The following is a 22,320-nucleotide window of genomic DNA, read 5'->3' as shown; positions in this document are numbered from 1 at the left end:
ATACTCATGTTATGTCTTCTAAACGTGGGAGAATTAGTAGTTGTGAGACGTTTATGCTGTATTCACAACGCAATGCAAATTGCTATTTGTGCTCCACACATATTTCGGTAAGTTTTCCTTCTTTTAGTGGCAATTATGTGTCTCTTGTTTTATTCTGGGTAAGATATGTACAGATACAGTGGGGAGAACAAGTATTTGTTACACTGCCAAAACCCAGACACAGGGGCGCCATTTATTGGCATAAGCTTCTCCTTCACAACAAACATAAGTATCGTTTAGTGAAAGCACAACAAAAATAATACTTCTATCTCTCTCTCAAAAAAAATAATGTTCTCAAAAAGAAAAGCACTTCAGTCTATAGTAATGAGGCCCTATTCTGACAGTTAGACAACAATGCTAAATAAACTGGCATTCCATATCAATTTAGCTATGCAAAATACACGTAAAACTTTTAACTCTATTTTTATTATTGTTATTTTTATTCTTCTTATTATTATACAGTATTAACTACTTTTGATTGAAAATTTTACAAATTTTATTAAAACGAAAACATGGAGATGGGTTTTAATATAAAAATACTATAACTTGTAACTATAACATTTATCGTTTAAGAACTACAAGTCTTTCTATCCGTGGATCACTAACAGAAAGAATGTTAATAATGCCATTTGTGGATTTATTGTTACAATAAACAAATACAGTACTGATGTACAGTATGTTGTATGTATATATCCGTCATTTGTCTTATCCATTCCAACAATAATTTACATAAAAATATGGCATATTTTAGAGATGGTTTGAATTGCGATTAATTGCGATTAATTACGATTAATTAATTTTTAAGCTGTAATTAACTCGATTAAAAATTTTAATCGTTTGACAGCCCTAATAATTTTAAATGTATATTTTATATTTTTTATAAGCCACATATTGAACATTAACACTGCGCTCAGATTTCTTTAGGGGAAAAAAATGACATGTATTTAATGATTACATTAAATGGTATTATACTTCAAAGTTGTTTCAAAATATTTGAAAAGAAATGGTCTTAAAACATTCTATGAGAAACTTTTTTGTGTAAGTTGAATACAACTTTACTTGATACAGTTGTGGTCAAAAGTTTACATACACTAGTGAAGAACATAATGTCATGGCTCTCTTGACTTTCCAGTTATTTCTACAACTCTGATTTTTCTCTGATAGAGTGATTGGAACAGATACTTCTTTGTCACAAAAAACATTCATGAAGTTTGGTTCTTTTATGACTTTATTATGGGTTAACGGAAAAAGTGATCAAATCTGCTGGGTCAAAAATATACATACAGCAACACGAATTAGCAATTTCTTGTGAGTGATTATTGACTTGAACAATCATTGACTTGAACAAGTCAGGAAAGTCACTTGGAGCCATTTCAAAGCAGCTGCAGGTCCCAAGAGCAACAGTGCAAACAATTGGTTGTAAGTATAAAGTGCATGGCACTGTTTTGTCACTGCCACGATCAGGAAGAAAACGCAAGCTATCACCTGCTGCTGAGAGAAAATTGGTCAGGAGGGTGAAGATTCAACCGATAATCACCAAAAAGCAGATCTGCCAAGAATTAGAAGCTGCTGGAACACAGGTGTCAGTGTCCACAGTCAGGCATGTTTTGCATCTCCATGGACTGAGAGGCTGCCGTGCAAGAAGGAACCCCTTGCTCCAAAAGCGGCACCTTAAGGCTCGACTGAAGTTTGCTGCTGATCACATGGACAAAGATAAGACCTTCTGGAGGAAAGTTCTGTGGTCAGACGAAACAAAAATCGAGCTGTTTGGCCACAATGCCCAGCAATATGTTTGGAGGAGAAAAGGTGAGGCCTTTAACCCCAAGTACACCATGCCTACCATCAAGCACAGTGGTGGTAGTATGATGCTGTGGGGCTGTTTTGCTGCCAATGGAACTGGTGCTTTACAGAGAGTAAATGGGATAATGAAGGAGGAGGATTACCTTCAAATTCTTCAAGATAACCTAACGTCATCAGCCCGAAGATTGGGTCTTGGCTGCAGTTGGGTGTTCCAACAGGACAATGACCCCAAACACACATCAAAAGTGGTAATGGAATGGCTAAATCAGGCTAGAATTAAGGTTTTCGAATGGCCTTCCCAAAACCCCATTGAGAACTTGTGGACAATGCTGAAGAAACAAGTCCATGTCAGAAAGCCATCAAATTTAACTGAACTGCACCAATTCTGTCAAGAGGAGTGGTCAAAGATTCAACCAGAAACTTGCCAGAAGCTTGTGGATGGCTACCAAAAGCGCCTAATTGAAGTGAAAATGGCCAAGGGATATGTTACCAAATATTAGCACTGCTGTATGTATATTTTTGACCCAGCAGATTTGATCACTTTTTTCTGTTCACCCATAATAAAGTCATAAAAGAAACAAACTTCATGAATGTTTTTTTGTGACAAAGAAGTATCTGTTCCAATCACTCTATCAGAGAAAAATCAGAGTTGTAGAAATAACTGGAAACTCAAGAGAGCCATGACATTATGTTATTCACAAGTGTATGTAAACTTTTGACCACAACTGTATGTGCGCATTAGTGGTTCCAAAAAAGTAATTCAAACATTTGATTTAGTCATTAGAAGGAGCTCGTGTACAACTAGTGGTACTCATACCATATTTTGAGAACCACTGGTTTATACCACAGAATATTAAAAAAAAAAAAAAAAAAGTGTTTTTTTTGTGAATTAAAAGGGAAAATGGCATCTCAATTTCAAAGGCATTGTATAAATGGTTTGTAAATAGAGAATGTTCAGGTTGCAACAGGAGCTGCAAATGGAAAATGGCATAGTTTTAGAACAATTTATCAAGTCTTTTGCAGTACGATATGAAAATGTCAACTGTATTGTATGAGCTTCTATTGTCTATATTGTTATATTAGATTTCCATCATTGCTACTGAGGGAGTTCCATAGTGTATTTTCCTCTGCATTGTAGTAGTATGCTTTCACCACAACCGCCCGATCAGTGCAAATTGCACAGAGAGACCCAGTAGTCCATCGGCGATGAGCTGCCTAAGCCAGTGTGGATGATAAATGTACCCTACAACTCACACTAGTTTTCCTAGATAGCTTCTTTATTCATCGACATGAGCTGACTGATCCGCTCCGAGAGTTGTCACAGTTTAGTTGGGCCGTTGTTGGCTGGGCCATCTGGCTGGTTGTGCTTGGTATCCTCAAGAAACAGTCTTGTATTTTTCATATTTGCTCTATAAACAGCTCTGCACACAGAGCTAATATTTATGTACAGTAGAAAATTATATGACAATTTGTCAAGCCACTCTCTGTTCAACCATATCTCGTCTTAAATCTCTGATTTATTAATGTAATACAGTATTTACTCATAGTTCTAAAAAACATAGCAGAAAACACTCAGGTGACTTGAAGTTCCGCTCTGAGACACCCAATTTGGCCAAATTTAAAAAATGTCCGATATGCATGTGTGATACATGATTGGAAAGCTTAAAATCTCAATTTTCTGGGGGAAGAAACTTTTTGAACAGGAGGGCATTTGAAAAAATAAACAACAAAAAAACGGCAAAACCCTAACTGGAGGTGAGAGCATGCGAGAGCATAATTAAAGACGCCATGATTTTAACGGGATATTATCACGTACTTTCCTTGTTTCGATCCAAAAACTCCATGTAGCATATATCACTGAGTGTCAAGACACAGCTGTGAATAGCCACAGCTGGATTTTTGGGGGATTTTATGGGTGAAACATGGTAATACAACAAGGGTCACAATGCAGAAATCGCAGACATCAAGGAGTGGCCGAGATTTTCTTTTTCATATATTTATCCTTTTAAACTTTTTTTTTTTTCTTTTCATTTTTTTCTTTGTTTGGATTGATTATTTATCATCTAACATATCGGAGAAAATGCGACAGTAACAAAAAAAAAAAAAAAAAATACAATTAAGCGATAGTTATGAGGTAGATATCTGTGACTTTTTGACAGACACCTTTTTTTTTTAATTGTGATGTAATTTGTTTAAAAGTTTAAAATATGCGAGTGAATAATTTTTTTGTCGTTTTTTTTTTTTTAAACAAAATATTAGATATCAATTAATGATTCTAGGCTAAAAATGACATTTTGAATTATAGATATTATTAATTACCTCCGTTTTATGGCTTGGTTGAAACAAAAGCGGTTGCCCGACGTCTGAAAACGGGGGTTTCCAGGGTAAAACAGACAAATTCAAAATAGTTCGGGGGCTTATTGCGCCATGAATCTGCTATGGCAGCATATAGACATATTGTTCTATCAAACACAACAGTTTTTTTTGGCTTAAAATACAGCAGTTTATTTTAAAGAGGAGAGCAAAAGCAGAAACTGCTTTTTCAGTCTTGTCTGTGTTTTCCGCCATATATTATATATGTGCTATAATTGTAAATTCTTTGTGTAATTTGACAGGATTTTGACAAAATCATATTAGACCTATAATAAAGACACCTTGAAACTATTAAAGATTGGATAGTATGATATACTGTAGTATGGGAATGGTATACTGAAGGATTGTATTTTCAACTCGTTGGAAAAAGTCAACACATGATGTAACGCCAACTATTTGGGATCTTGGCACATCAGACACCGTGACTTTAAATATAAAAAAAAAAACTACCAAGAAGTCTCAAACGATGTTTTCATGGGTTGACAACCTGCAAGCGAAACAAAAGCAGCACTTCGCATGGACATATAATCGAGTTTCACATTTCGCACACGAATGGTATCGATTTTGCGGTGATCCCCATTGCACAGGATGAACCCTTGTGAGGTGGCGCCGAACTATTCTTGATTAACAGCATCAGCCAGAAGTCACGTTCCGTCAGACCCCATTACCTATTCCTCAAACGTTCCCATCCTTTACCTCACGTCGAGTCATGTAAGATTCATCACGCGAGATTGAATTTTATAATTCATGGTCTCGTCCCCGCGTGTCCTGAGGGCCGACGACCACTACCCTCAGCCCCAGAGTGAATTCATAAAAAAAATACCTTCAATAATGACAGATCATAAAATAAATACGTCGTACGGACTAAAAATTGCAAACTGATTTCTCCCACAATGATGAAAAGAGACTGGTACGCTCAGTTTTCCATGAATTGTTAAAGGGACAAGGGAGGTTGGGATGTTTCTGGAAAGAAAACTCCTTGGAGCATAAGAAAGCAAGATTCAATCAAAGCAACGGCATCACTTCTGCCTGTCCGAGATTACCTTGTCAATTTCAGGCCATTTTAGATGTCCTACTTCTACGTATTACTTTTTCCCCCTCCTTATTATTATTTCTTTACCTCTGGCTTGCTCATACGACCCCATTACCGTCCCTCCACTTTACCATCGTTGCCGCTGTTCATGTGATTACAAAAGTGTTGCTACGGCTACCGGCTCATTTTCTTCCCTACGGAGAGGACAGATGAATGCTGGCAAACATCTACGATTAGTATTTATTTCATCAGGGATTCTTTTTCAGAATGTGGCAGCTCTACTCACTGGGCGGCGGGTCTCGACACTCCCCTTCCTCTAATGTGACGTCATCGATGGCGATATCTCCCTCGATGCCTGGTCCTCTGATTCCCTCCAGTACCACCTAGAAAAAGTGAAGTGCGATTGTTAACTATTCGGCAATGTGTGTTTGTATGTATCTAAAAACAGATACATACAAAATGGTGACAGACGGATAGTAGCAAAATAAATTAAGTGTCATTACGTCCAAGGGCGTACATTTGGTCTCAACATTGGTAGGGATGATATAACGGCATAACCTGCATGTACACTTTTTGCTTGGGATGGGACATTAATAAGACCAAACAGATTGGGTGAACGGAGGTCAGGGCAAGATTTCTTACATATATGAACTTAATTAATTGATATGCGATATCAGCGGTGCTCATTACGTCGATGACGATCGACCAGTCGATCCCAACGGTAGTGTGGGTACCGCGCTGCATCCCCCCAAAATTTACTATGTATGTATATATATATATATATATATATATATATATATATATATATATATATATATATATATATATATATATATATATATATATATATATATATATGTGTGTATAAGGGCTGTCAAACAAAATTTTTAATCGAGTTAGTCACAGCTTAAAAATTAATTAATCGTAATTAATCGCAATTCAAACCATCTATAAAATATGCCATATTTTTCTGTAAATTATTGTTGGAATGGAAAGATAAGACACAAGATGGATATATACTTTCATCATACGGTACATAAGTAGTGGATTTGTTTATTATAACAATAAATCAACAAGATGGCATTCATATTATTAACATTCTGTTAAAGCGATCCATGGAAAGAAAGACTTGTAGTTCTTAAAAGATTAATGTTAGTACAAGTTATAGAAATTTTATATTAAAACCCCTCTTAATGTTTTCGTTTGTAAAATTTTTGATCAAAAAATAAACTAGTAACCCGCCATTGTAGATGTCAATAATTACACAATGCTCATGGGTGCTTAAACCCATAAAATCAGTCGCACCCAAGCGCCAGCAGAGGGCGACAAAACTCCAAAAAACACAAGAAACAAGTTGGCATTGCACTGTGCTGTCATTTTCATCTGTTTGAGCGGGGCATGTGCGTTAATTGCGTCAAATATTTTAACGCGATTAATTCAAAAAATTAATTACCGCCCGCTAACGCGATAATTTTGACAGCCCTAATATATATTAGGGCTGTCAAAATTATCGCGTATGTATAAATACATACATACACACATATATATATATATATATACTGTTTGTATATATTAGGGCTGCCAAAATTATCGCATTACGGGCGGTAATTAATTTTTAAAATTAATCATATTAAACTATTTGACGCATTTAACGCACATGCCCCGCTCAAACAGATTAAAATGACAGCAAAGTGTCATTTCCACTTATTACTAGTGTTTTTTGGTTTTTTGCCGCCCTCTGCTGGCGCTTGGGTGCGACTGATTTTATGGGTTTCAGCATTATAATTAATATTGACATCAACAATGGCGAGCTACTAGTTTATTTTTTGATTGAAAACTTTACAAACTTGATTAAAACAAAAACATTAAGAGGGGTTTTAATATAAAATTTCTATAACTTGTACTAACATTTATATTTTAAGAACTACAAGTCTTTCTATCCATGGATCGCTTTAATGTTAATAATGTTAATGCCATCTTGTTGATTTATTGTTATAATAAAAAAATACAGTATTTATGTACAGTATGTTGAATGTACAGTGCCCTCCATAATTATTGGCACCCCTGGTTAAGATGTGTTTTTTAGCTTCTAATATGTTTTTTTAATTCAAATAATAGGGGACCTTAATGGAAAAAAGAGAAAAATCCAACCTTCAATACAAGTGCATTTATTCAGTGGGGAAAAAAATCCCACATAAAGAAAAAATTATTTGACATCAAATAATGTGTGTCACAATTATTAGCACCCCTGGTGTTAATACTTTGTACAACCCCCTGTTGCCTACAAAACAGCACCTAATCTTCCCCTATAATGTTTCACAAGCTTGATTTTGTGTCTGGTGAACCATTTCTGTGTAGATTTGGCCATATGTTTAGGGTCATTGTCTTGCTGAAAGACCCAGTGACGACCCATCTTCAGCTTTCGGGCAGAGGGCAACAGATTTTGATTTAAAATGTCCTGGTATTTCAAAGCATTCATGATGCCATGCACCCTAACAAGGTTTCCAGGGCCTTTGGAAGTGAAACAGCCCCACAGCATCACTGACCCACCCCCATACATCACAGTGGGTATGAGGTGCTTTTCAGCATGCGCATCTTTCGTGGCACGCCAGACCCACTTAGAGTGTTTGTTGCCAAAAAGCTCAATTTTGGTCTCATCTGACCAAAGCACACGGTCCCAGTTGAAGCCCCAATACCGCTTGGCGAACTCCAGACGTTTGCGTTTATGATTGTGAGTGAGGAAAAGTTTTCTCCGTGCATGCCTCCCAAACAGCTTGTTGGCGTGTAGACAGCACCTCATACCCACTGTGAAGTATGGGTTAGGGTTTAGCCAACAAAATTGACATTGCTGCTGAATGGTAACTGAAATCACGCTGCCTGCATAGAAGATAGATAAGTGGGTAACACTTTATTTGAACTCAGTGTCATAAGACCGTCATAAGACAGTCACATTTGTTGACATTACACTGTCATGAACATTAGAATGTCTACGACAGATGTCATTAAGTGTCCTTACACTAACACAATTCCTAAACTCTAATTCCAACCCAAATACATATTTTGAAAAAAATCTCAATATTGCATTAAAAGTGACAAAATTTGCTGAATGAAACTCAATGATATCTCTCATAAGCCCTGATTCATATTCATGTCAGTTGTCATATCATTATGACAATCATATGACACCGAGTTCAAATAAAGTGTAACTGATGAGCGGACCACGACATTATCACTGATTTATGATGTTTGCATCTGCTGTGCTGTGTATGAGAAAACATTTAAAACCTCTTACCTGAAATGACGCTGTCGGATGGACGCTGACTTTGGCTTGCTTCCAGCGCTCTCCTTGGTTACCGCTCAATGACCACACTGGCCCATCCGAGCTGGCCAGGCCCTTTTGCTTGACTAAGGCATTTAGCGTCCCTGCATGGGAGGGAAATGGTTTTACTTCTAACGAACAATGCTACAAACTATTTTCTATTATCTCAACAGTAATCTTTCCAGTATACTTTTTGGATTCACCAAAAATGGGCGGGCAATTACAGTCATCAATAAGCATAGGAGATCAGATTTGAACCATGGATCTCTCAACTGCGAGACAGACAGGCGCAGAATTTGCTTGGAAAATAAATAGTGAGTTTATATCATGAGAGGATATCATGAGTCATCAAGAGTGCCCGAGGGAGTACAGTTACTTTCATCACCGCACAAAACAATAAAAAAACAGACAAACTTGAAATCCAGAGCCGTTAAATCCAGACTAGAAAAAGATAAGGATTACAGGCTCGTTAACGACATTGTAACATTCTTCACCGCCGGTTACTGACCTGTTAGGGCCTTTTTATGCATTTTCATTTTCCTCAGATAGTCACCTTTTGTCGCACATGCATTTTCAATTCATATCGTGGCTTCATTGGACATTCAAAGCCCAGCCGAGAAGGTCAAACTCAAGTCCTGCCAAGTGATACATTTTTAAGTTGGGCTCTCAGTGCTCCCATAAATTATTCCTGAACTCTGGAAATTATCACGATTTTAGAAGTAGAATTAAAAAAAATGTTTGAATATAAAAAACTTTCCTCGCACTCCTGGTGACACATGCCTGTCGTCTGAAAATATTTGCGCCAATTACCTGAGACCTGCTGACCTCATACTTCTATGTGGCTTGCCATAAAGCGATAAGGTGAACCGTCATCATTGTTTTATTTACAATTACGGTATTTTGTTGCTATCCATTTCAGGAATAACCCCTGACTAAAATAGCAAAAATGGGCAAATGAGGGACTAATATTTACCTAAATGAATAGTTAAAACCTTAAAGTGCCTATGAAAGCAAAACGCATGTTTATTTCATATGTCACGCGGTATTTTATGCTCTTGACTGAAATGACCGCTTGCATGTGTGTGGAAGCTATCGATTTATATATTCGATTTTTTGAATTCCGCGCCATGAAAATGAATGATTTCCTGCATTAAGGAAGAATGCGAATGTGATGTAACCCGGGTCAGCATCTCACAATACAGCATTGCTTTATAGCATGCAGATGGACTGCGGATTGAGCTGATTTGGCGGATTAATTCATTTATTTTTCGCATCAAGCCAGTCAAATGGACTGCAGGTTTTTGTTGCTGCACCAGGGTTTTTGGGTTTCAAAAAGTTCCCTTTCACTGAGGAGATTGGCCAAAACAAGTCCGACAATTGTGGGACCATTGGACAAAAAACGACGTTTTTTGTATTATGTCAAATACTGGGATCATGGCACACGTTTTAATCAGGAGGTGGCTTGCATTTTGTGGCTGATCATGCTCCTTGTCCACCGAGAAGGCCACTCGGCCGACGACCGGGGGCGTGTCGCACACCCCCCTCGGTCCTTTTTGCGTGCCCGCCGAGAGAGCGCTATACTTGGCTTATGCTCATGCAGCTCCCGGCTCTCGTCTGCGGTTCTCCATATCGTCTAGACTTCCAGCCCCCTCTTCCCTCTTCGTGTGCCCGGCAACAGACAACTATCCTCGAGTTGGGCTCGGGCAGCCACGCGCTCCTCCGACATCGTCCAGTTTGTCTGGCGTTCATTCTCCAGCTTCTTCCCCGGCAACGAGCACTCCTGCCCGCAGCAGGGGACCGACGAGCCGAAACTTTCTCGCTGCCGGAGGCTAGCCGATCAATGAAAGCTGTCACCCTCGCCGCCGTATGTGACATGAGTTGGGGTAGTTTGTATATTTTTCGTTTTCGAAAGGCGAAAAAGATTGGAACAGCCGCTAGGCAGTCATTCTCCAGCTGCTTCTCCGGCAACGAGCACTCCTGCCCGCAGCAGGGGTACGACGAGCTGTAACTTACTCGCCACTAGGGGGTTGGCCTATAAGCAAAGACAATCAACCCTGCCACCGTGTGATATTATCCGGGGTAGTATTGTGTGCTTTTTCGTTTTCAAATGGCGAGAATAAGACTTCGAAACGCCGCTTGGTTCGGGTTTGCATGTCGGCTAGCTGTCACGCCTCCTGTTTTGTTTACGCTCTTTCCTCAGTCTCCGAAGCCGGGGCAGGGAAATGACAAAAGCCGGACAAACTCTGGTGGCATAAAATACCGTTCGGAAGGGGGCCAGAAGTCGACAGTTTTGACCATTATACAGTAATTTTGCCCTGTCGTTCTGAATAAATCCATTTTTAGCAAAACTTAATTGTCATGACCATACCATTTATTTAGCAATTGGGGAAAAATACTTACATAAAAATAATATTCTGTAAAAATATTGGAGTAGAGAGATTGAAACAATGACATTTTGCTGCTCTCTTCGTCGCATTTTCCTTGTTCTGCATCTTCCCCCTCAAGGGCTGAATTCTAAATCAGATGAAATTGTGACCCTGCCGACATCATCCTCCAGCTGGGGACTCTAGAGCGCTATAATGACAGGCGGGGCTAAACGGCAGATTAAAAGACTAATTTTTCATCATCTGCACTTTGCTAAATTGTTGTATATAGTCGAATAGTCTCAAAATATGATTCTAATTCACATAATAATGCTCTAAGATTTTTTTATGCTGTCACGGGAACTTTCTATATATCCCTAAATGATAAAAAAAATCTCTTGACATTACCCTTCAAAAAATTGGGAAACATTTGAATTTGTTAAAAAAAAATGGTTAAATGTTAGGATTTGGCATTTGTCGCCACTTTGTGATTTAATGTTTGCATCCATCCCTTTCCTTTGGGAAAGAAATAGAGAGAAACATTGACCCTTGAATAACATCATAATAAATTTGACTTAATCTGACACTTGTCATAACATGATAGAAAAAGCTGTACATGTGCTATCAGTGACTTTGAGATACAGACTTGTGAAATGTCAGTCAGTCAGGCGTGCTCTGACACAAACCGGCATGTTTAGCACTTCCTAAGTTCACGTGTTTCTCAGCTACTGAAGTCTGTCGTTTAGGTTGTGATGTGTATTATTGGAGCAGATGATGTCTGTGAGTCAGACAGGATGAAAAAAAATAACACTCGGATATTGAGTGAATAAGATGCCGACAGAGACGGTCTCCACTCTGCGAGACCTCTTGTCTGGTATCGGGCTTTGATCTGAAACTTATGACGACACTGAGTGCAACTGCATCAACCTGCGCTGAAAACACATTGATTGTGCTAGTGCTTTTTGTGTCTGAAAAGTGGAAGGAACGACATGCTAGTGGAATGTCCTTGGCTTTATTCTGTCATTGCAGCTATTGCCCCAGTGGGAAGGGTGCTTCCATCCGCAACAAGCGCTTATTTTCTTTATCTCCCGTGTGTGCTGACTTGCGTTTTCTTTGAATTCACCTCTATGTCAGTGGTTAAACATCCCGTGGTAAAATTCAACATGTGTTGATTTAGTTTTTGCAGTGATACAGGGCTCGGTCCACTTCCATTGCTTGCTGTAGTCAGGAAAAGATCCTGGGAATGTGCCATGATACACGGCGAGAGCAGGAAGTGCCCCTTCTTGCGAACAGGAGGTTTTCTTCTCGGCTGGTGGTGAGGTCAGAACTTCCCTCTGCTAGTTGCCAAAGGCTTAATCCCATCAAGCCACGCGCCACGGTTACCACAGGCCAACTTTGATGTGCGTCTGGCTAAATGAAGCGTGACCATAATCTCAGGTAAGCCGCCCGCCAGCTAATGGCGGAGCAGTCTCTTTTGGAGCCTCCGCCACTCGCCTCTCATCAGCAATGTTGCGGCCTGGAGCGCTGCCAAGCCACAAGTCGAGTCAACCACACGACCCCCAAATAGCATAAAAATTTCATAGCGACACAGCTCCATAGTTCAGGGGGCCCCTGTTTATGATGAGCTCGAAATAAACGGTTTTGAGGTTATGAACCAGGGCACAATAAACTAGTTTGTGCAGTGACATGAACAGTCAAGGTTAGTTGGGACAAAACTGTAAGCTCAATTAACACTATATACTAGTCCTTCTAAAAAAAATAGCATATTGTAAGTTCATTATTTTCTGTAATGTACTGATAAATATTAGACTTTCATATATTAGTTATAGTACTATATAGTAGTTCAAGCCTTTTATTGTTTTAATTTTGATGATTTTGGCAAAAAAGTCAAGAAAAACCAAAAATCCCTATCTCAAAAAATTAGCATATTTCATCCGACCAATACAAAAAAAATGTTGTATTGAAAGTCCGTGTTGCCCAACGACAGCCTCAAAACATCACTGCTCTAGAGGAGATCTGCATGGAGGAATGGGCCAAAATACCAGCAACAGTGTGTGAAAAGCTTGTGAAGAGTTACAGAAAACGTTTGGCCTCCGTTATTGCCAACAAAGGGTACATAACAAAGTACAGAGATGAACTTTTGGTATTGACCAAATACCTATTTTCCACCATGATTTGCAAATAAATGATCTAAAAATCAAACAATGTGATTTTCTGTTTGTTTTTTCCACATTCTGTCTCTCATGGTTGAGGTTTAACCATGTTGACAATTACAGGCCTCTTTAATATTTTCAAGTGGGAGAACTTGCACAATTAGTGGTTGACTAAATACTTATTTGCCCCACTGTATAAGATACTGCCCGTTTGTGGACTACGAACAGAAATGACAAACCAAGAATTGTGTATTAATCAGTACGATTTGCCAGGATTTGTTCTCATTTCACTATTTGTTCACAAAGTACCTACTTCCTACTTTTGCCATTTGTTGTCGACGCCAATGCGAGTCTTATTTTTATTTTTACAACCATGGCAGACTTATCGAAGGATTTTCTTCGTACGGAGATTAAAATTCTGAAAGGCCAATTGAAATCTTTCCCAACTCTTCTTGTTTGCAGATGTGCGCTTGTATTCCACCCAAATTCAATTGTATTGCAGTGCGCATTTTGCGCTTTAAACCCTTGCTAATCCTCTAATGTCATGTTTCAGTGCTCATTCCTTCGATGCATTCAAAGTCTCCGCTATGACATTGTCTGCTCTGCCATGCTACACCAAAGGTAAGTTCCATTTCATTGCCATGAACAATGCTGGTGTGCAATGCCAAAAAAAGATCGGTTTTGGTTTCATCTCGCCACAGAAGCTTTTCCCAGATGGTCATGTTTGGCCCATGTTCGCTTTGGCAAAAATCTGTCATGAATAGAGGTCCTCATCGTTCATGGCTGCCAATAACCACAGCCAGAACTCTACATGTGCACTCTCAGTATTTGAACTATTTCTCACGGGGGCTCATATCTACATGATGGGGCTATCAAAAACCTATCATACGGGCTTCGGAGCAAACTCCTCTCTCGACCCAAGAAGTAGAGTTCTAAATAGAGCGTGGCTGCAGAAGATCTGAGCCGGATTTTACGTCCTTGACATTTAGCCCATTCATCATAAGAAACCGCAGTCCAGGCATGGGTTTCGCCGCAGACGAACAGGGCAGGCAGGCAAGTGAGAATCTGGCTGGTGATCAATTTGAGCAAATTGGAAATGTCACGGCCTACTCAACCTCAGCAGGGGGCCCGGAGGAGCGCTCATCTCTCTGCCTTCCCTCTTTACCCTCCTCTCCCCCATACCCCTCCAGATGTTCACTTTAGACTCCTGGCCAACATACTTGCACTTGTTCTTACTCCTAAGGTCAGTGGACACTTGAAAAATTCCAAATTCCCAATATACACAGGTACAAGGATGCCGTAACCTAATCGATGACAGTGACAGGAGGTCGGTGTTAAAACATCTGCAAACCAGATTCAATCCACATAGAAAATAATATTGAGATGCGTATCTTCCAACCTTGGGGGAGTTGTCTGGTTCTGGCAATATCTCACTACAACACAGCCGCAGATATTATCTTTTAAAAGCTCCCAAAAAGTTTGTGTAAGAAATAAATGCATAGAATGCTCACTGAATTAAGGTGCCACAACACATTTAAGCAAGTAAAGGAGCTACAATGAATCTGTCCATGCACATCTATCCAATATACAAATATTACATTAAGAAGCTATTGGACAAAATTTTGAACAATGAGTTTTCTTTTGGAACTCAACAAATGGTCAAAAATTACCCGAAGATGGCTGCTCTAAACTAATATAGACAATGTCTTGCATTTATGAGGCAAGGCTTCTAAAGACCAGTCAAATCAGAAATGCCTAATGATGAATTTAACTTTTCAGTAAATTTGGCTTCAGGGCATACGTTTTTAGAAAATTCTAGGGACCAATTTCTAGCATTCAATGACGAAAGCACTTTTTCACTCTCTTGACGATGATAGAAAAAACTGACATTGCGACTTTATTAGGGTTTGCGATCGATTGCGATATATTTTGCGATATTAAAACTAGAATAATGTGAATAGATATGTTTTGGAAGACTTTAGTTCACTCACCATGACCACATCGTATTAATATAATACCGTTTATTCCAGGCTAAGAGGGTTCATTTATGAATGATGAACATTGCTGTACATCAGACATGTCCAAAGTTCGGCCCGGGGGCCAAATGCGGCCCGTGGTCAAATTTCATCCGGCCCCCAGCCTCTGTCATAAAATCAATAACGTCTGGCCCGCACACAGACTTAATTGGTCAGCAGTACTGCTACCAGCATATGAAGTAGCTTACACACAAAATGCTGCTCCTCATTTACCCACTAAAAAGCAGCAGCACTCTAAGCAACATTACCTTGGGTGACCCTTTACTCCCAATTTTCTAAAATGGCGACAATCAACAGAAAAAAGAAAGTTGACTGCGATGTCCGACGCTTCAAGGATAGGTGGAAATTGGACTATTTCTACACTAAGGGACCGTTTACATGGTGACTCTCCGAGCATACGAAAAATTTCAAATTTGCATCTATATGGGCCCGCTCCATTCGAACAATGTCGAAATTCCGCATGAAAACGATGTAGTATTCATGCCAGGCCATAGGGGGCAGTGCAGATTTACAAGGCGACAGTGAATGATGCACTTTGACCCCAACAAGCTCCTCAGCCCGGAAAAAAATATGCCCGCCCACTCGAAGCAATGGCATTTTTCTTTTGTTCAAAAAGGCACAAAAATGGAAACAATCAACATATTTAATTTAAAAATATTATTAACACAGGAAATTAAAGCAGACATTCCGCCATATTTGCTGTTTTTAATGTTTAGTAGCACCCGCATGCCCAATGTGACGTGTACGAGTGCTGACATTATTGGCGCGGTCTCGCGCCGCAGGAGCTTTTGATATTCATGCGGAGCAAGCCTCCCTCAATTCCCCGCCATCGAATTCTTCCACTTTGGAGGCAGGATTCAGACTTTTTCGTCTTCACCTTACGTCTTCGCCGACACCATATGCACGAGAGGCGATTCCGCTACTCAGTCATTGCGTCTTTGTGTCGCAGAGTCGCCATGTAAACTGCCCCTAAAATACGCAACAACTGCGTCTGCCTAATTTGCAAAGAGACAGTCGCTGTTTTTTAAGAGTTCAATCTGAGGCGGTATTACCAAACAAGACACGCTGATAAGATTACAAGGAAGATACGTAGCGAGAAATTGAACCAACTTGAAGCTGGCTTAATTTTACAGCAGTCGTATTTCGCAAGAGCCCAAGAGTCGAAAGAGAACGCCACAAAGGCTAGTTGCGAGATTGTTGAAATTATTAATTAAAACAAAATAATAAAGCAAACACACAGAATGGCTTGATAAAATTTGCTTAAATATATTGTTCTACGTAAAGGACGTCAGCCAAGGTCGGCCCCCCACTTTTTACCACAGCAAATCTGGCCCCCTTTGCAAAACGTTTGGACACCCCTGCTGTACATAAAAGGCAGAGGTGGGTAGTAACGCATTACATTTGAGTAACTTTTTGAGGGAAAATGTACTTCTAAGAGTAGTTTTAGTAAGCCATACTGTTTCTTTTACTTGAATAGATTCGTGAAGAAGAAATGCTACTCGTACTCTGCTGCTTTGGGCTACACTACAGTCGTTACAGTTGTCTTCTTTATTCTACATGTTGACTTTATTTTTGACAGAATGCCAACAGTAGCTTCACCAGTTTCACCGATGATACGTCACAACACTAATCACATGACTCCATTATACTAAACCGACTCAAGCTTCTTCTATCACGCCAGCCTGTTCAATCACGTCTTCTTTAAAGCACCGTAAAAAATTAAGTATTTGCTGTATGTGCTGGGAAAAATACTATCTTTAAAAAAAAAATAAAAAAAAACATCGTAGGCAGTTACTGACAATGTTACTCATGACTTGAGTATTCTTTTCACCAAATACTTTACTTGTACTCAAGTTATTTTTTTTTTTGATGACTACTTTTACTTGAGTAATATTTTGAAGTCACGCTACTCTGTCTCGAGTACAACTTTTGGCTACTCTACCCACCTCTGATAAGAGGGATCCAGGATGCCATGTCGTTGCACACTAGATGCTTTTATAAAGCAAAAAAAAACAAAAAAACAAAAAACAATTGCACATCTCGCGATGGGACTATTGCGTATGCACACATTGTGATGACGATGTTTAAACGATATATATATATATATATATACAGTGGGGAGAACAAGTATTTGATACACTGCCAATGGCTTTTCCCACGGAAAACACAGACAAGCAGTTTCTGCTCTTGCACCGCTCTTTAAAATAAACTGCTATATTTTAAGCCAAAAGAACTGTTGTGTTTGATAGAACAATACGTCAATAGCATATTCATTGCGCGTTAAGCCACCGAACTATTTTTAATTTGTCAGTTTTACCCTGGAAACACCCGTTTACAGACGTCGCACAACCCCTTTTGTTTCAACCCAGCCATGATAAGAAGGTAAGTAATTATATTTCTTATTCAAAATGTCTGTCATTTTTAACTTAGAATCATTAATTGATGTCTAATATTTCGTTTAAAAAAAAAAAAAAAAAAAAACTACAAAAAATTATTCACTCGAATGTCTTAAACTTTTAAATAAATTACGTCACAATGAAAAAAAATGGTGTCTGTGAATTGGTCACCGATATCACCCTCATAACGATCGCTTAATTGTATTTTTTGGTACTGTCGCATTTTCCCTGATATTTTAGATGATAAATAATCGATCCAAACAAAGAAAAATGGAGGAAAAAAAATATATGAAAAAGAACATCTCGACCACTCCTTGATGTCTGCGATTTCTGCATCGCGACCCTTGTTATATTACCATGTTCCACCTATAAAATCCCCCCAAAATCCAGCTGTGTCCATTTACATTAGTGTCTTGACACTCGATGATAGATGCTACATGGAGTTTTTGGTTTGAAACAAGGTAAGTACGCAATAATATCTCGTTAAAATCATGGCGTCTTTAATTATGCTCTCCTGTGCTTTCACCTCCAGTTAGGGTTTTGCTGTTTAAAATTTTTTGTTTTTTTTAAATTCCCTCCTGTTCAAGTTTTTATTCTCCCAGAAAATTGAGATTTTAAGCTTTCCAATGATGTATCACACATGCATATAGGACAATTTTGAAATTTGGCCAAATTTGGGGTCTCAGAGCGGAACTTCAAGTCACCTGAGTGTATTCCGCCATATATAGTGTTCATATCTGGTAGCAAATGAACAACATTTCTAGGATTTTCTTCTTGAAGGAACTCTAGGAATGGACAACATGAACAACCTCCTGTATGTTTTACGATATGTTTTTTTTTTTTTTTTTTTTTTTTTTAATTTTGGCAGTTTGCTCAATCATAAAATGACGATCTGTATGGGTGCAACGCTAATTTTCACAAGATGAAAACATCAAGTTTTACATTTTGGTCAAGCACATAAAATGATGTTTTTAACCTACCGTAACGGTAAAAATGACAAAACTTAAATAATTTTAAGAAGGAGCGCATAAAAGCAGTCTTTGGAAATATACTGCGGGGGGACCTCCAGCTCCTGATTTGTATTATTAATGCCGAAGCAAGCTGGATAAGGAACTAAGCAGAGGAGTTAGCCAAGTAGGTTGTACGTAGAGCAGAAGGTTGGGGGAATCGAAGCAGGTGGAGGGTGGCGATGACAGCGATGCCGCTTGCGCCTCTCTAGAATACTGAGCTAAAAGCTGCCAAATGCTCGCTGCCAGCATCTTATCAAGGGAGAAGAGTGCAGACGTCAGCCCAGCAGTTGAGCTCAGTCATCAGCGTATTCCCTTGCTATACAGTGGTTCATGATTTATGCCATGCTGTATCATGTTTTATTTATTTAACTGTTAGGTTAGATGGATTTGGTGTTAACATATCCATTTCAAACTTTGGAACTACATTGGTATGTTAGGTTCATTCAGAATTGGAACTACATTGGTATGTTAGGTTCATTCAGAATTATCTTTTATTTCTTGAGAATGTGAGTTTTAATGTTTTTTGTCTGGGTTTAGGGTTTAGCAAGGATCTACTCATAAGCGGATTTTAAGGGGGGGCCAGCGGGGCAAGGCCCCCCCCGGTGGCCGAAAAGTGTCATTGCATGTAATTGACTTTCCTATATACAGTATATAAAAGTTGTAAAGCAATAAAACTGCTACAAAAATGAATGAAATGAAGACAAAAACTATTTTTACAATGGGTCAAAGTTATTTTTCGAGCACGGACGGCCATTTGCTTTGCATATAATTACAAAAAAAATTAGAAAAAAAATATTAAAAATATATATTTTTTTGAAAACAACTTTTTTGGAGGGATTGAATGATTTAGACACAAATGTCCTAATCATAATATGGCCCAAACACACAAAGGATTGCTTCAATCAAAGAAAACGTTTTCAATGAAAAATTAAGAGTTTTTAACCCCAAATATTTTCTCGCATTCAAAAACTTTTTCTGTGATTGAAATTTTTCTTTTTTTGATTGAAGTGATTTTTTTGAAAATCTATATTTTTTGAAGCAACTTATTTTTTGATTGAATAATAAAAACAAAAATGTCCCAGCCAAAATGTGGCCCAAACACAAATCAACATTACTTCAATCAAAAAGTTGCTTCAATCAAAAAAAAAAAAAAAAAAAAAAAAAAAAAAATTAAAGAAAAATAGTTTTCACATGCCTTTTTAAAGTTTTTTTTTTAAATTTCAAATTCATTTTTGCATTCAAACACATTTCTTTTTTTTATTTTTATTTTTTTATTGAAGCGACATTTTTTTGGTTGAAAATATATATTTTGATTGAAGAAACTTTTTTTTAATTGAAGCAACTTTTTGATTGAATAATAATGATACAAATCAACCTCCATGTGGCTCCTGGGGTAACTACAGTACATTGGCACGACACCAGCGGGCGTACCATATTCAATGGATGACGATCTTGGCGAAAAGTATTGCCTAAGCAGCCAGATGTAGAATTTCCCTCAAAAATGATGGGAAACAAAAAACACTCATTGTAAACTTATTATTATAAATATTCTTGTAAGTTAATTATATTGCTGACACTGCGTTTCGGAGTCATCAACATGTTGTGCCCCTCCTGCCCCAAAAGACAAACTCCGCCTATGGATCTACTCCATCTTACACACAGCCCAAATTACACACACTTATATTAAAAATGGACGTATGAATCCATGTTAGTTTTAGTCCAAATTTGGTGTAAATATGAGTTGAAGTGGTTGTTTGTTTATAGGAGCCCTGCAATTTGATGTTCACCAGTTGAGAACTCGTGTATACTTTGCACTACGTTTACTCATTTTTCCACTAGCATTTTTTTTCTTTTTCTTTTTTTTCTTCTTTTTTTTTTTTAGAAATGTCAAATAGTGTGTGTGTTTCAAATCAGTTTTTGAATGATAAATGTCCTTGGCAAACATAATTATGTGTTCTATGTAGGGAAATAAAATAATTACTTACCAAAATGTCATCAACTGATTCAAACAAATTAAGTTTACAGTACTTTGGCCTTCCTCTTTGAGATTTTTGTGCCGTGTTTGTCTGCATACTCTTCTTTGACTGTATTTAAGCACTATTAAACTTTAGATATCTTTTCATCGTTAGTCATGTAATATCAAAGTTGAGTTTAAAAGAAAAGCAATTGACTTTTTTTACACGTAATGTTGAAAATTTTAGATTAAATAAAAATTGTCCATTGCGTTGTGAAACTACGGGACATTTTTTCCCCCAGAGAGTACCTTGTATTACTTACATTTCTGTCTTCAAGGTAACCCCAAAAATATTTGATTCCCTGCGGGAATAATTTCACTTATACCGCAGGTTAACCTTTTAAGATTTGCACATTGCCTGCTCGGCAGAAAGACTGGTTTTCACATAAACTGGCTTCAAAATGATCTGACAAGACTTCATTTCCTGGTTTGTTAAGCCCATAAATGTCAGAGGTGATGGTCCGTAACTTGGCGACACCAACAGCATCATTGGGGGGAAAAAAAATCAGTAGTGGTCCCGTGGGTTGATAAAAACACCTGGCGGCTCTGGCACTGGCGAACAAAGGCCAGGCCAGAGAACCGTCGGAGGCTGCACTGAACTGGGAAAAGGTTCTCTACTTCCCTGCGCTGAACCGGCACATGACGCATAATGCATGATTACACCTGTAATCTCCACAAAGCTGCAAGCAGTTATGAGAGGTGTTCACTGGCTTAAACCGGCTGCAGTAATAATGTCAACCCTTTTCCGCCATTGTACTTGCATCCCGGCTAGTCCGCGCCCTAAGCTCTGGGGTGGTTTTACATTTTTATTGGTTCGTGTAAAATATGCCGTAAAGCTACTACATAACCTGGGAGGATGCCTGTATAAACACCGGGGGGTCATGCAAAATCTAAGACCCACGAGCTGCTAGGTTTATCCTTTTGCTGCCGTTGATGGCGAAAAATGTCTAATCTATTTTGACTGGGAAGGCTCATTTGCTGTCAGCCGCTCCGAGTCAAAATGGATTGGACGCCTATTGCCATCAATGGCACTGAAAAAATTAACTTTCTAAATATTATCATAATTTTTAATGTTAGGTTACCTTTTTCCAGTAAACGAGTCTATACCTATCAAATGGCATCCGATGAGCATCACTCTACATTTGCGACAATAGCAGTTGCAGGTATCCTGTTGCTAGCTGGATCATTGGCGTCGTTAGGCCTATTTTAGCGGGGCTTCAGCCCCCGCTCCCCCAAATATTCTTAAGCCCCTCTAAATAATTTAGTGCTGTTTTATTCAAAAAATCAGCTTAAATCAATAATCATATAACCTGTCATTATTAACTTAAATATGATCATAAATCTATTAGTTTCCCCTCACTTCATAGAGTAAGGTAGTGAGCCCCTTCAGTGCGTCATTATCCCATCCATTCCACTTGTTCATATAGAGAATGCCCAAATAACTGAAAATCCACTCCGCATTTTCCCTTTGACCTTGCTCGCAGTCGGTTCCGGCAGCGTGTGTGTGTGTGTGTGTGTGTGTGTACCGCTGATGCGCACAGAGCAGAGCGTGAATAGATGGATGAAGGATGGACATAAGAAGGTTTTTGAAGAAAGTGAGTATTTATCACTGTTGGTAGTACCATTTAGTTAGCTCCAGCTTACAGCAGAAAATCATGTAATTATTAGGGCTGTCAAAATTATCGCGTTAACGGGCGGTAATTATTTTTTAAAATTAATCACGTTAAAATATTTGACACAACGCACATGCCCCGCATAAACAGATTAAAATGACAGCACAGTGT

General features: G+C 38.6%; 1 protein-coding gene across 9 annotated transcripts in view; it reads right to left on the bottom strand.

Annotated features, from left to right (window-relative positions):
• LOC130907443 (MAM domain-containing glycosylphosphatidylinositol anchor protein 2-like) overlaps positions 1–22,320 on the bottom strand; it is a 459,232-nt gene that overhangs the window by 3,946 nt on the left and 432,966 nt on the right. For 8 of the 9 annotated variants that reach the window (XM_057822539.1, XM_057822543.1, XM_057822544.1 and 5 more), the window contains 2 exons: positions 8,538–8,668; positions 5,532–5,628 (listed from right to left, as the gene is read on the bottom strand). In XM_057822539.1, coding sequence (XP_057678522.1) covers positions 5,532–5,628; positions 8,538–8,668 — 228 coding nt within the window. Of the gene's footprint in view, positions 1–2,563; positions 5,462–5,531; positions 5,629–8,537; positions 8,669–22,320 lie in introns of those variants that run through there. The other variant, XM_057822545.1, reaches the window with a different exon arrangement.

Source organism: Corythoichthys intestinalis, chromosome 19, assembly GCF_030265065.1.
Source record: "Corythoichthys intestinalis isolate RoL2023-P3 chromosome 19, ASM3026506v1, whole genome shotgun sequence".
NCBI classification, from domain to species: Eukaryota; Metazoa; Chordata; class Actinopteri; order Syngnathiformes; family Syngnathidae; genus Corythoichthys; species Corythoichthys intestinalis.
This window is presented reverse-complemented; position numbering and strand designations above follow the sequence as displayed.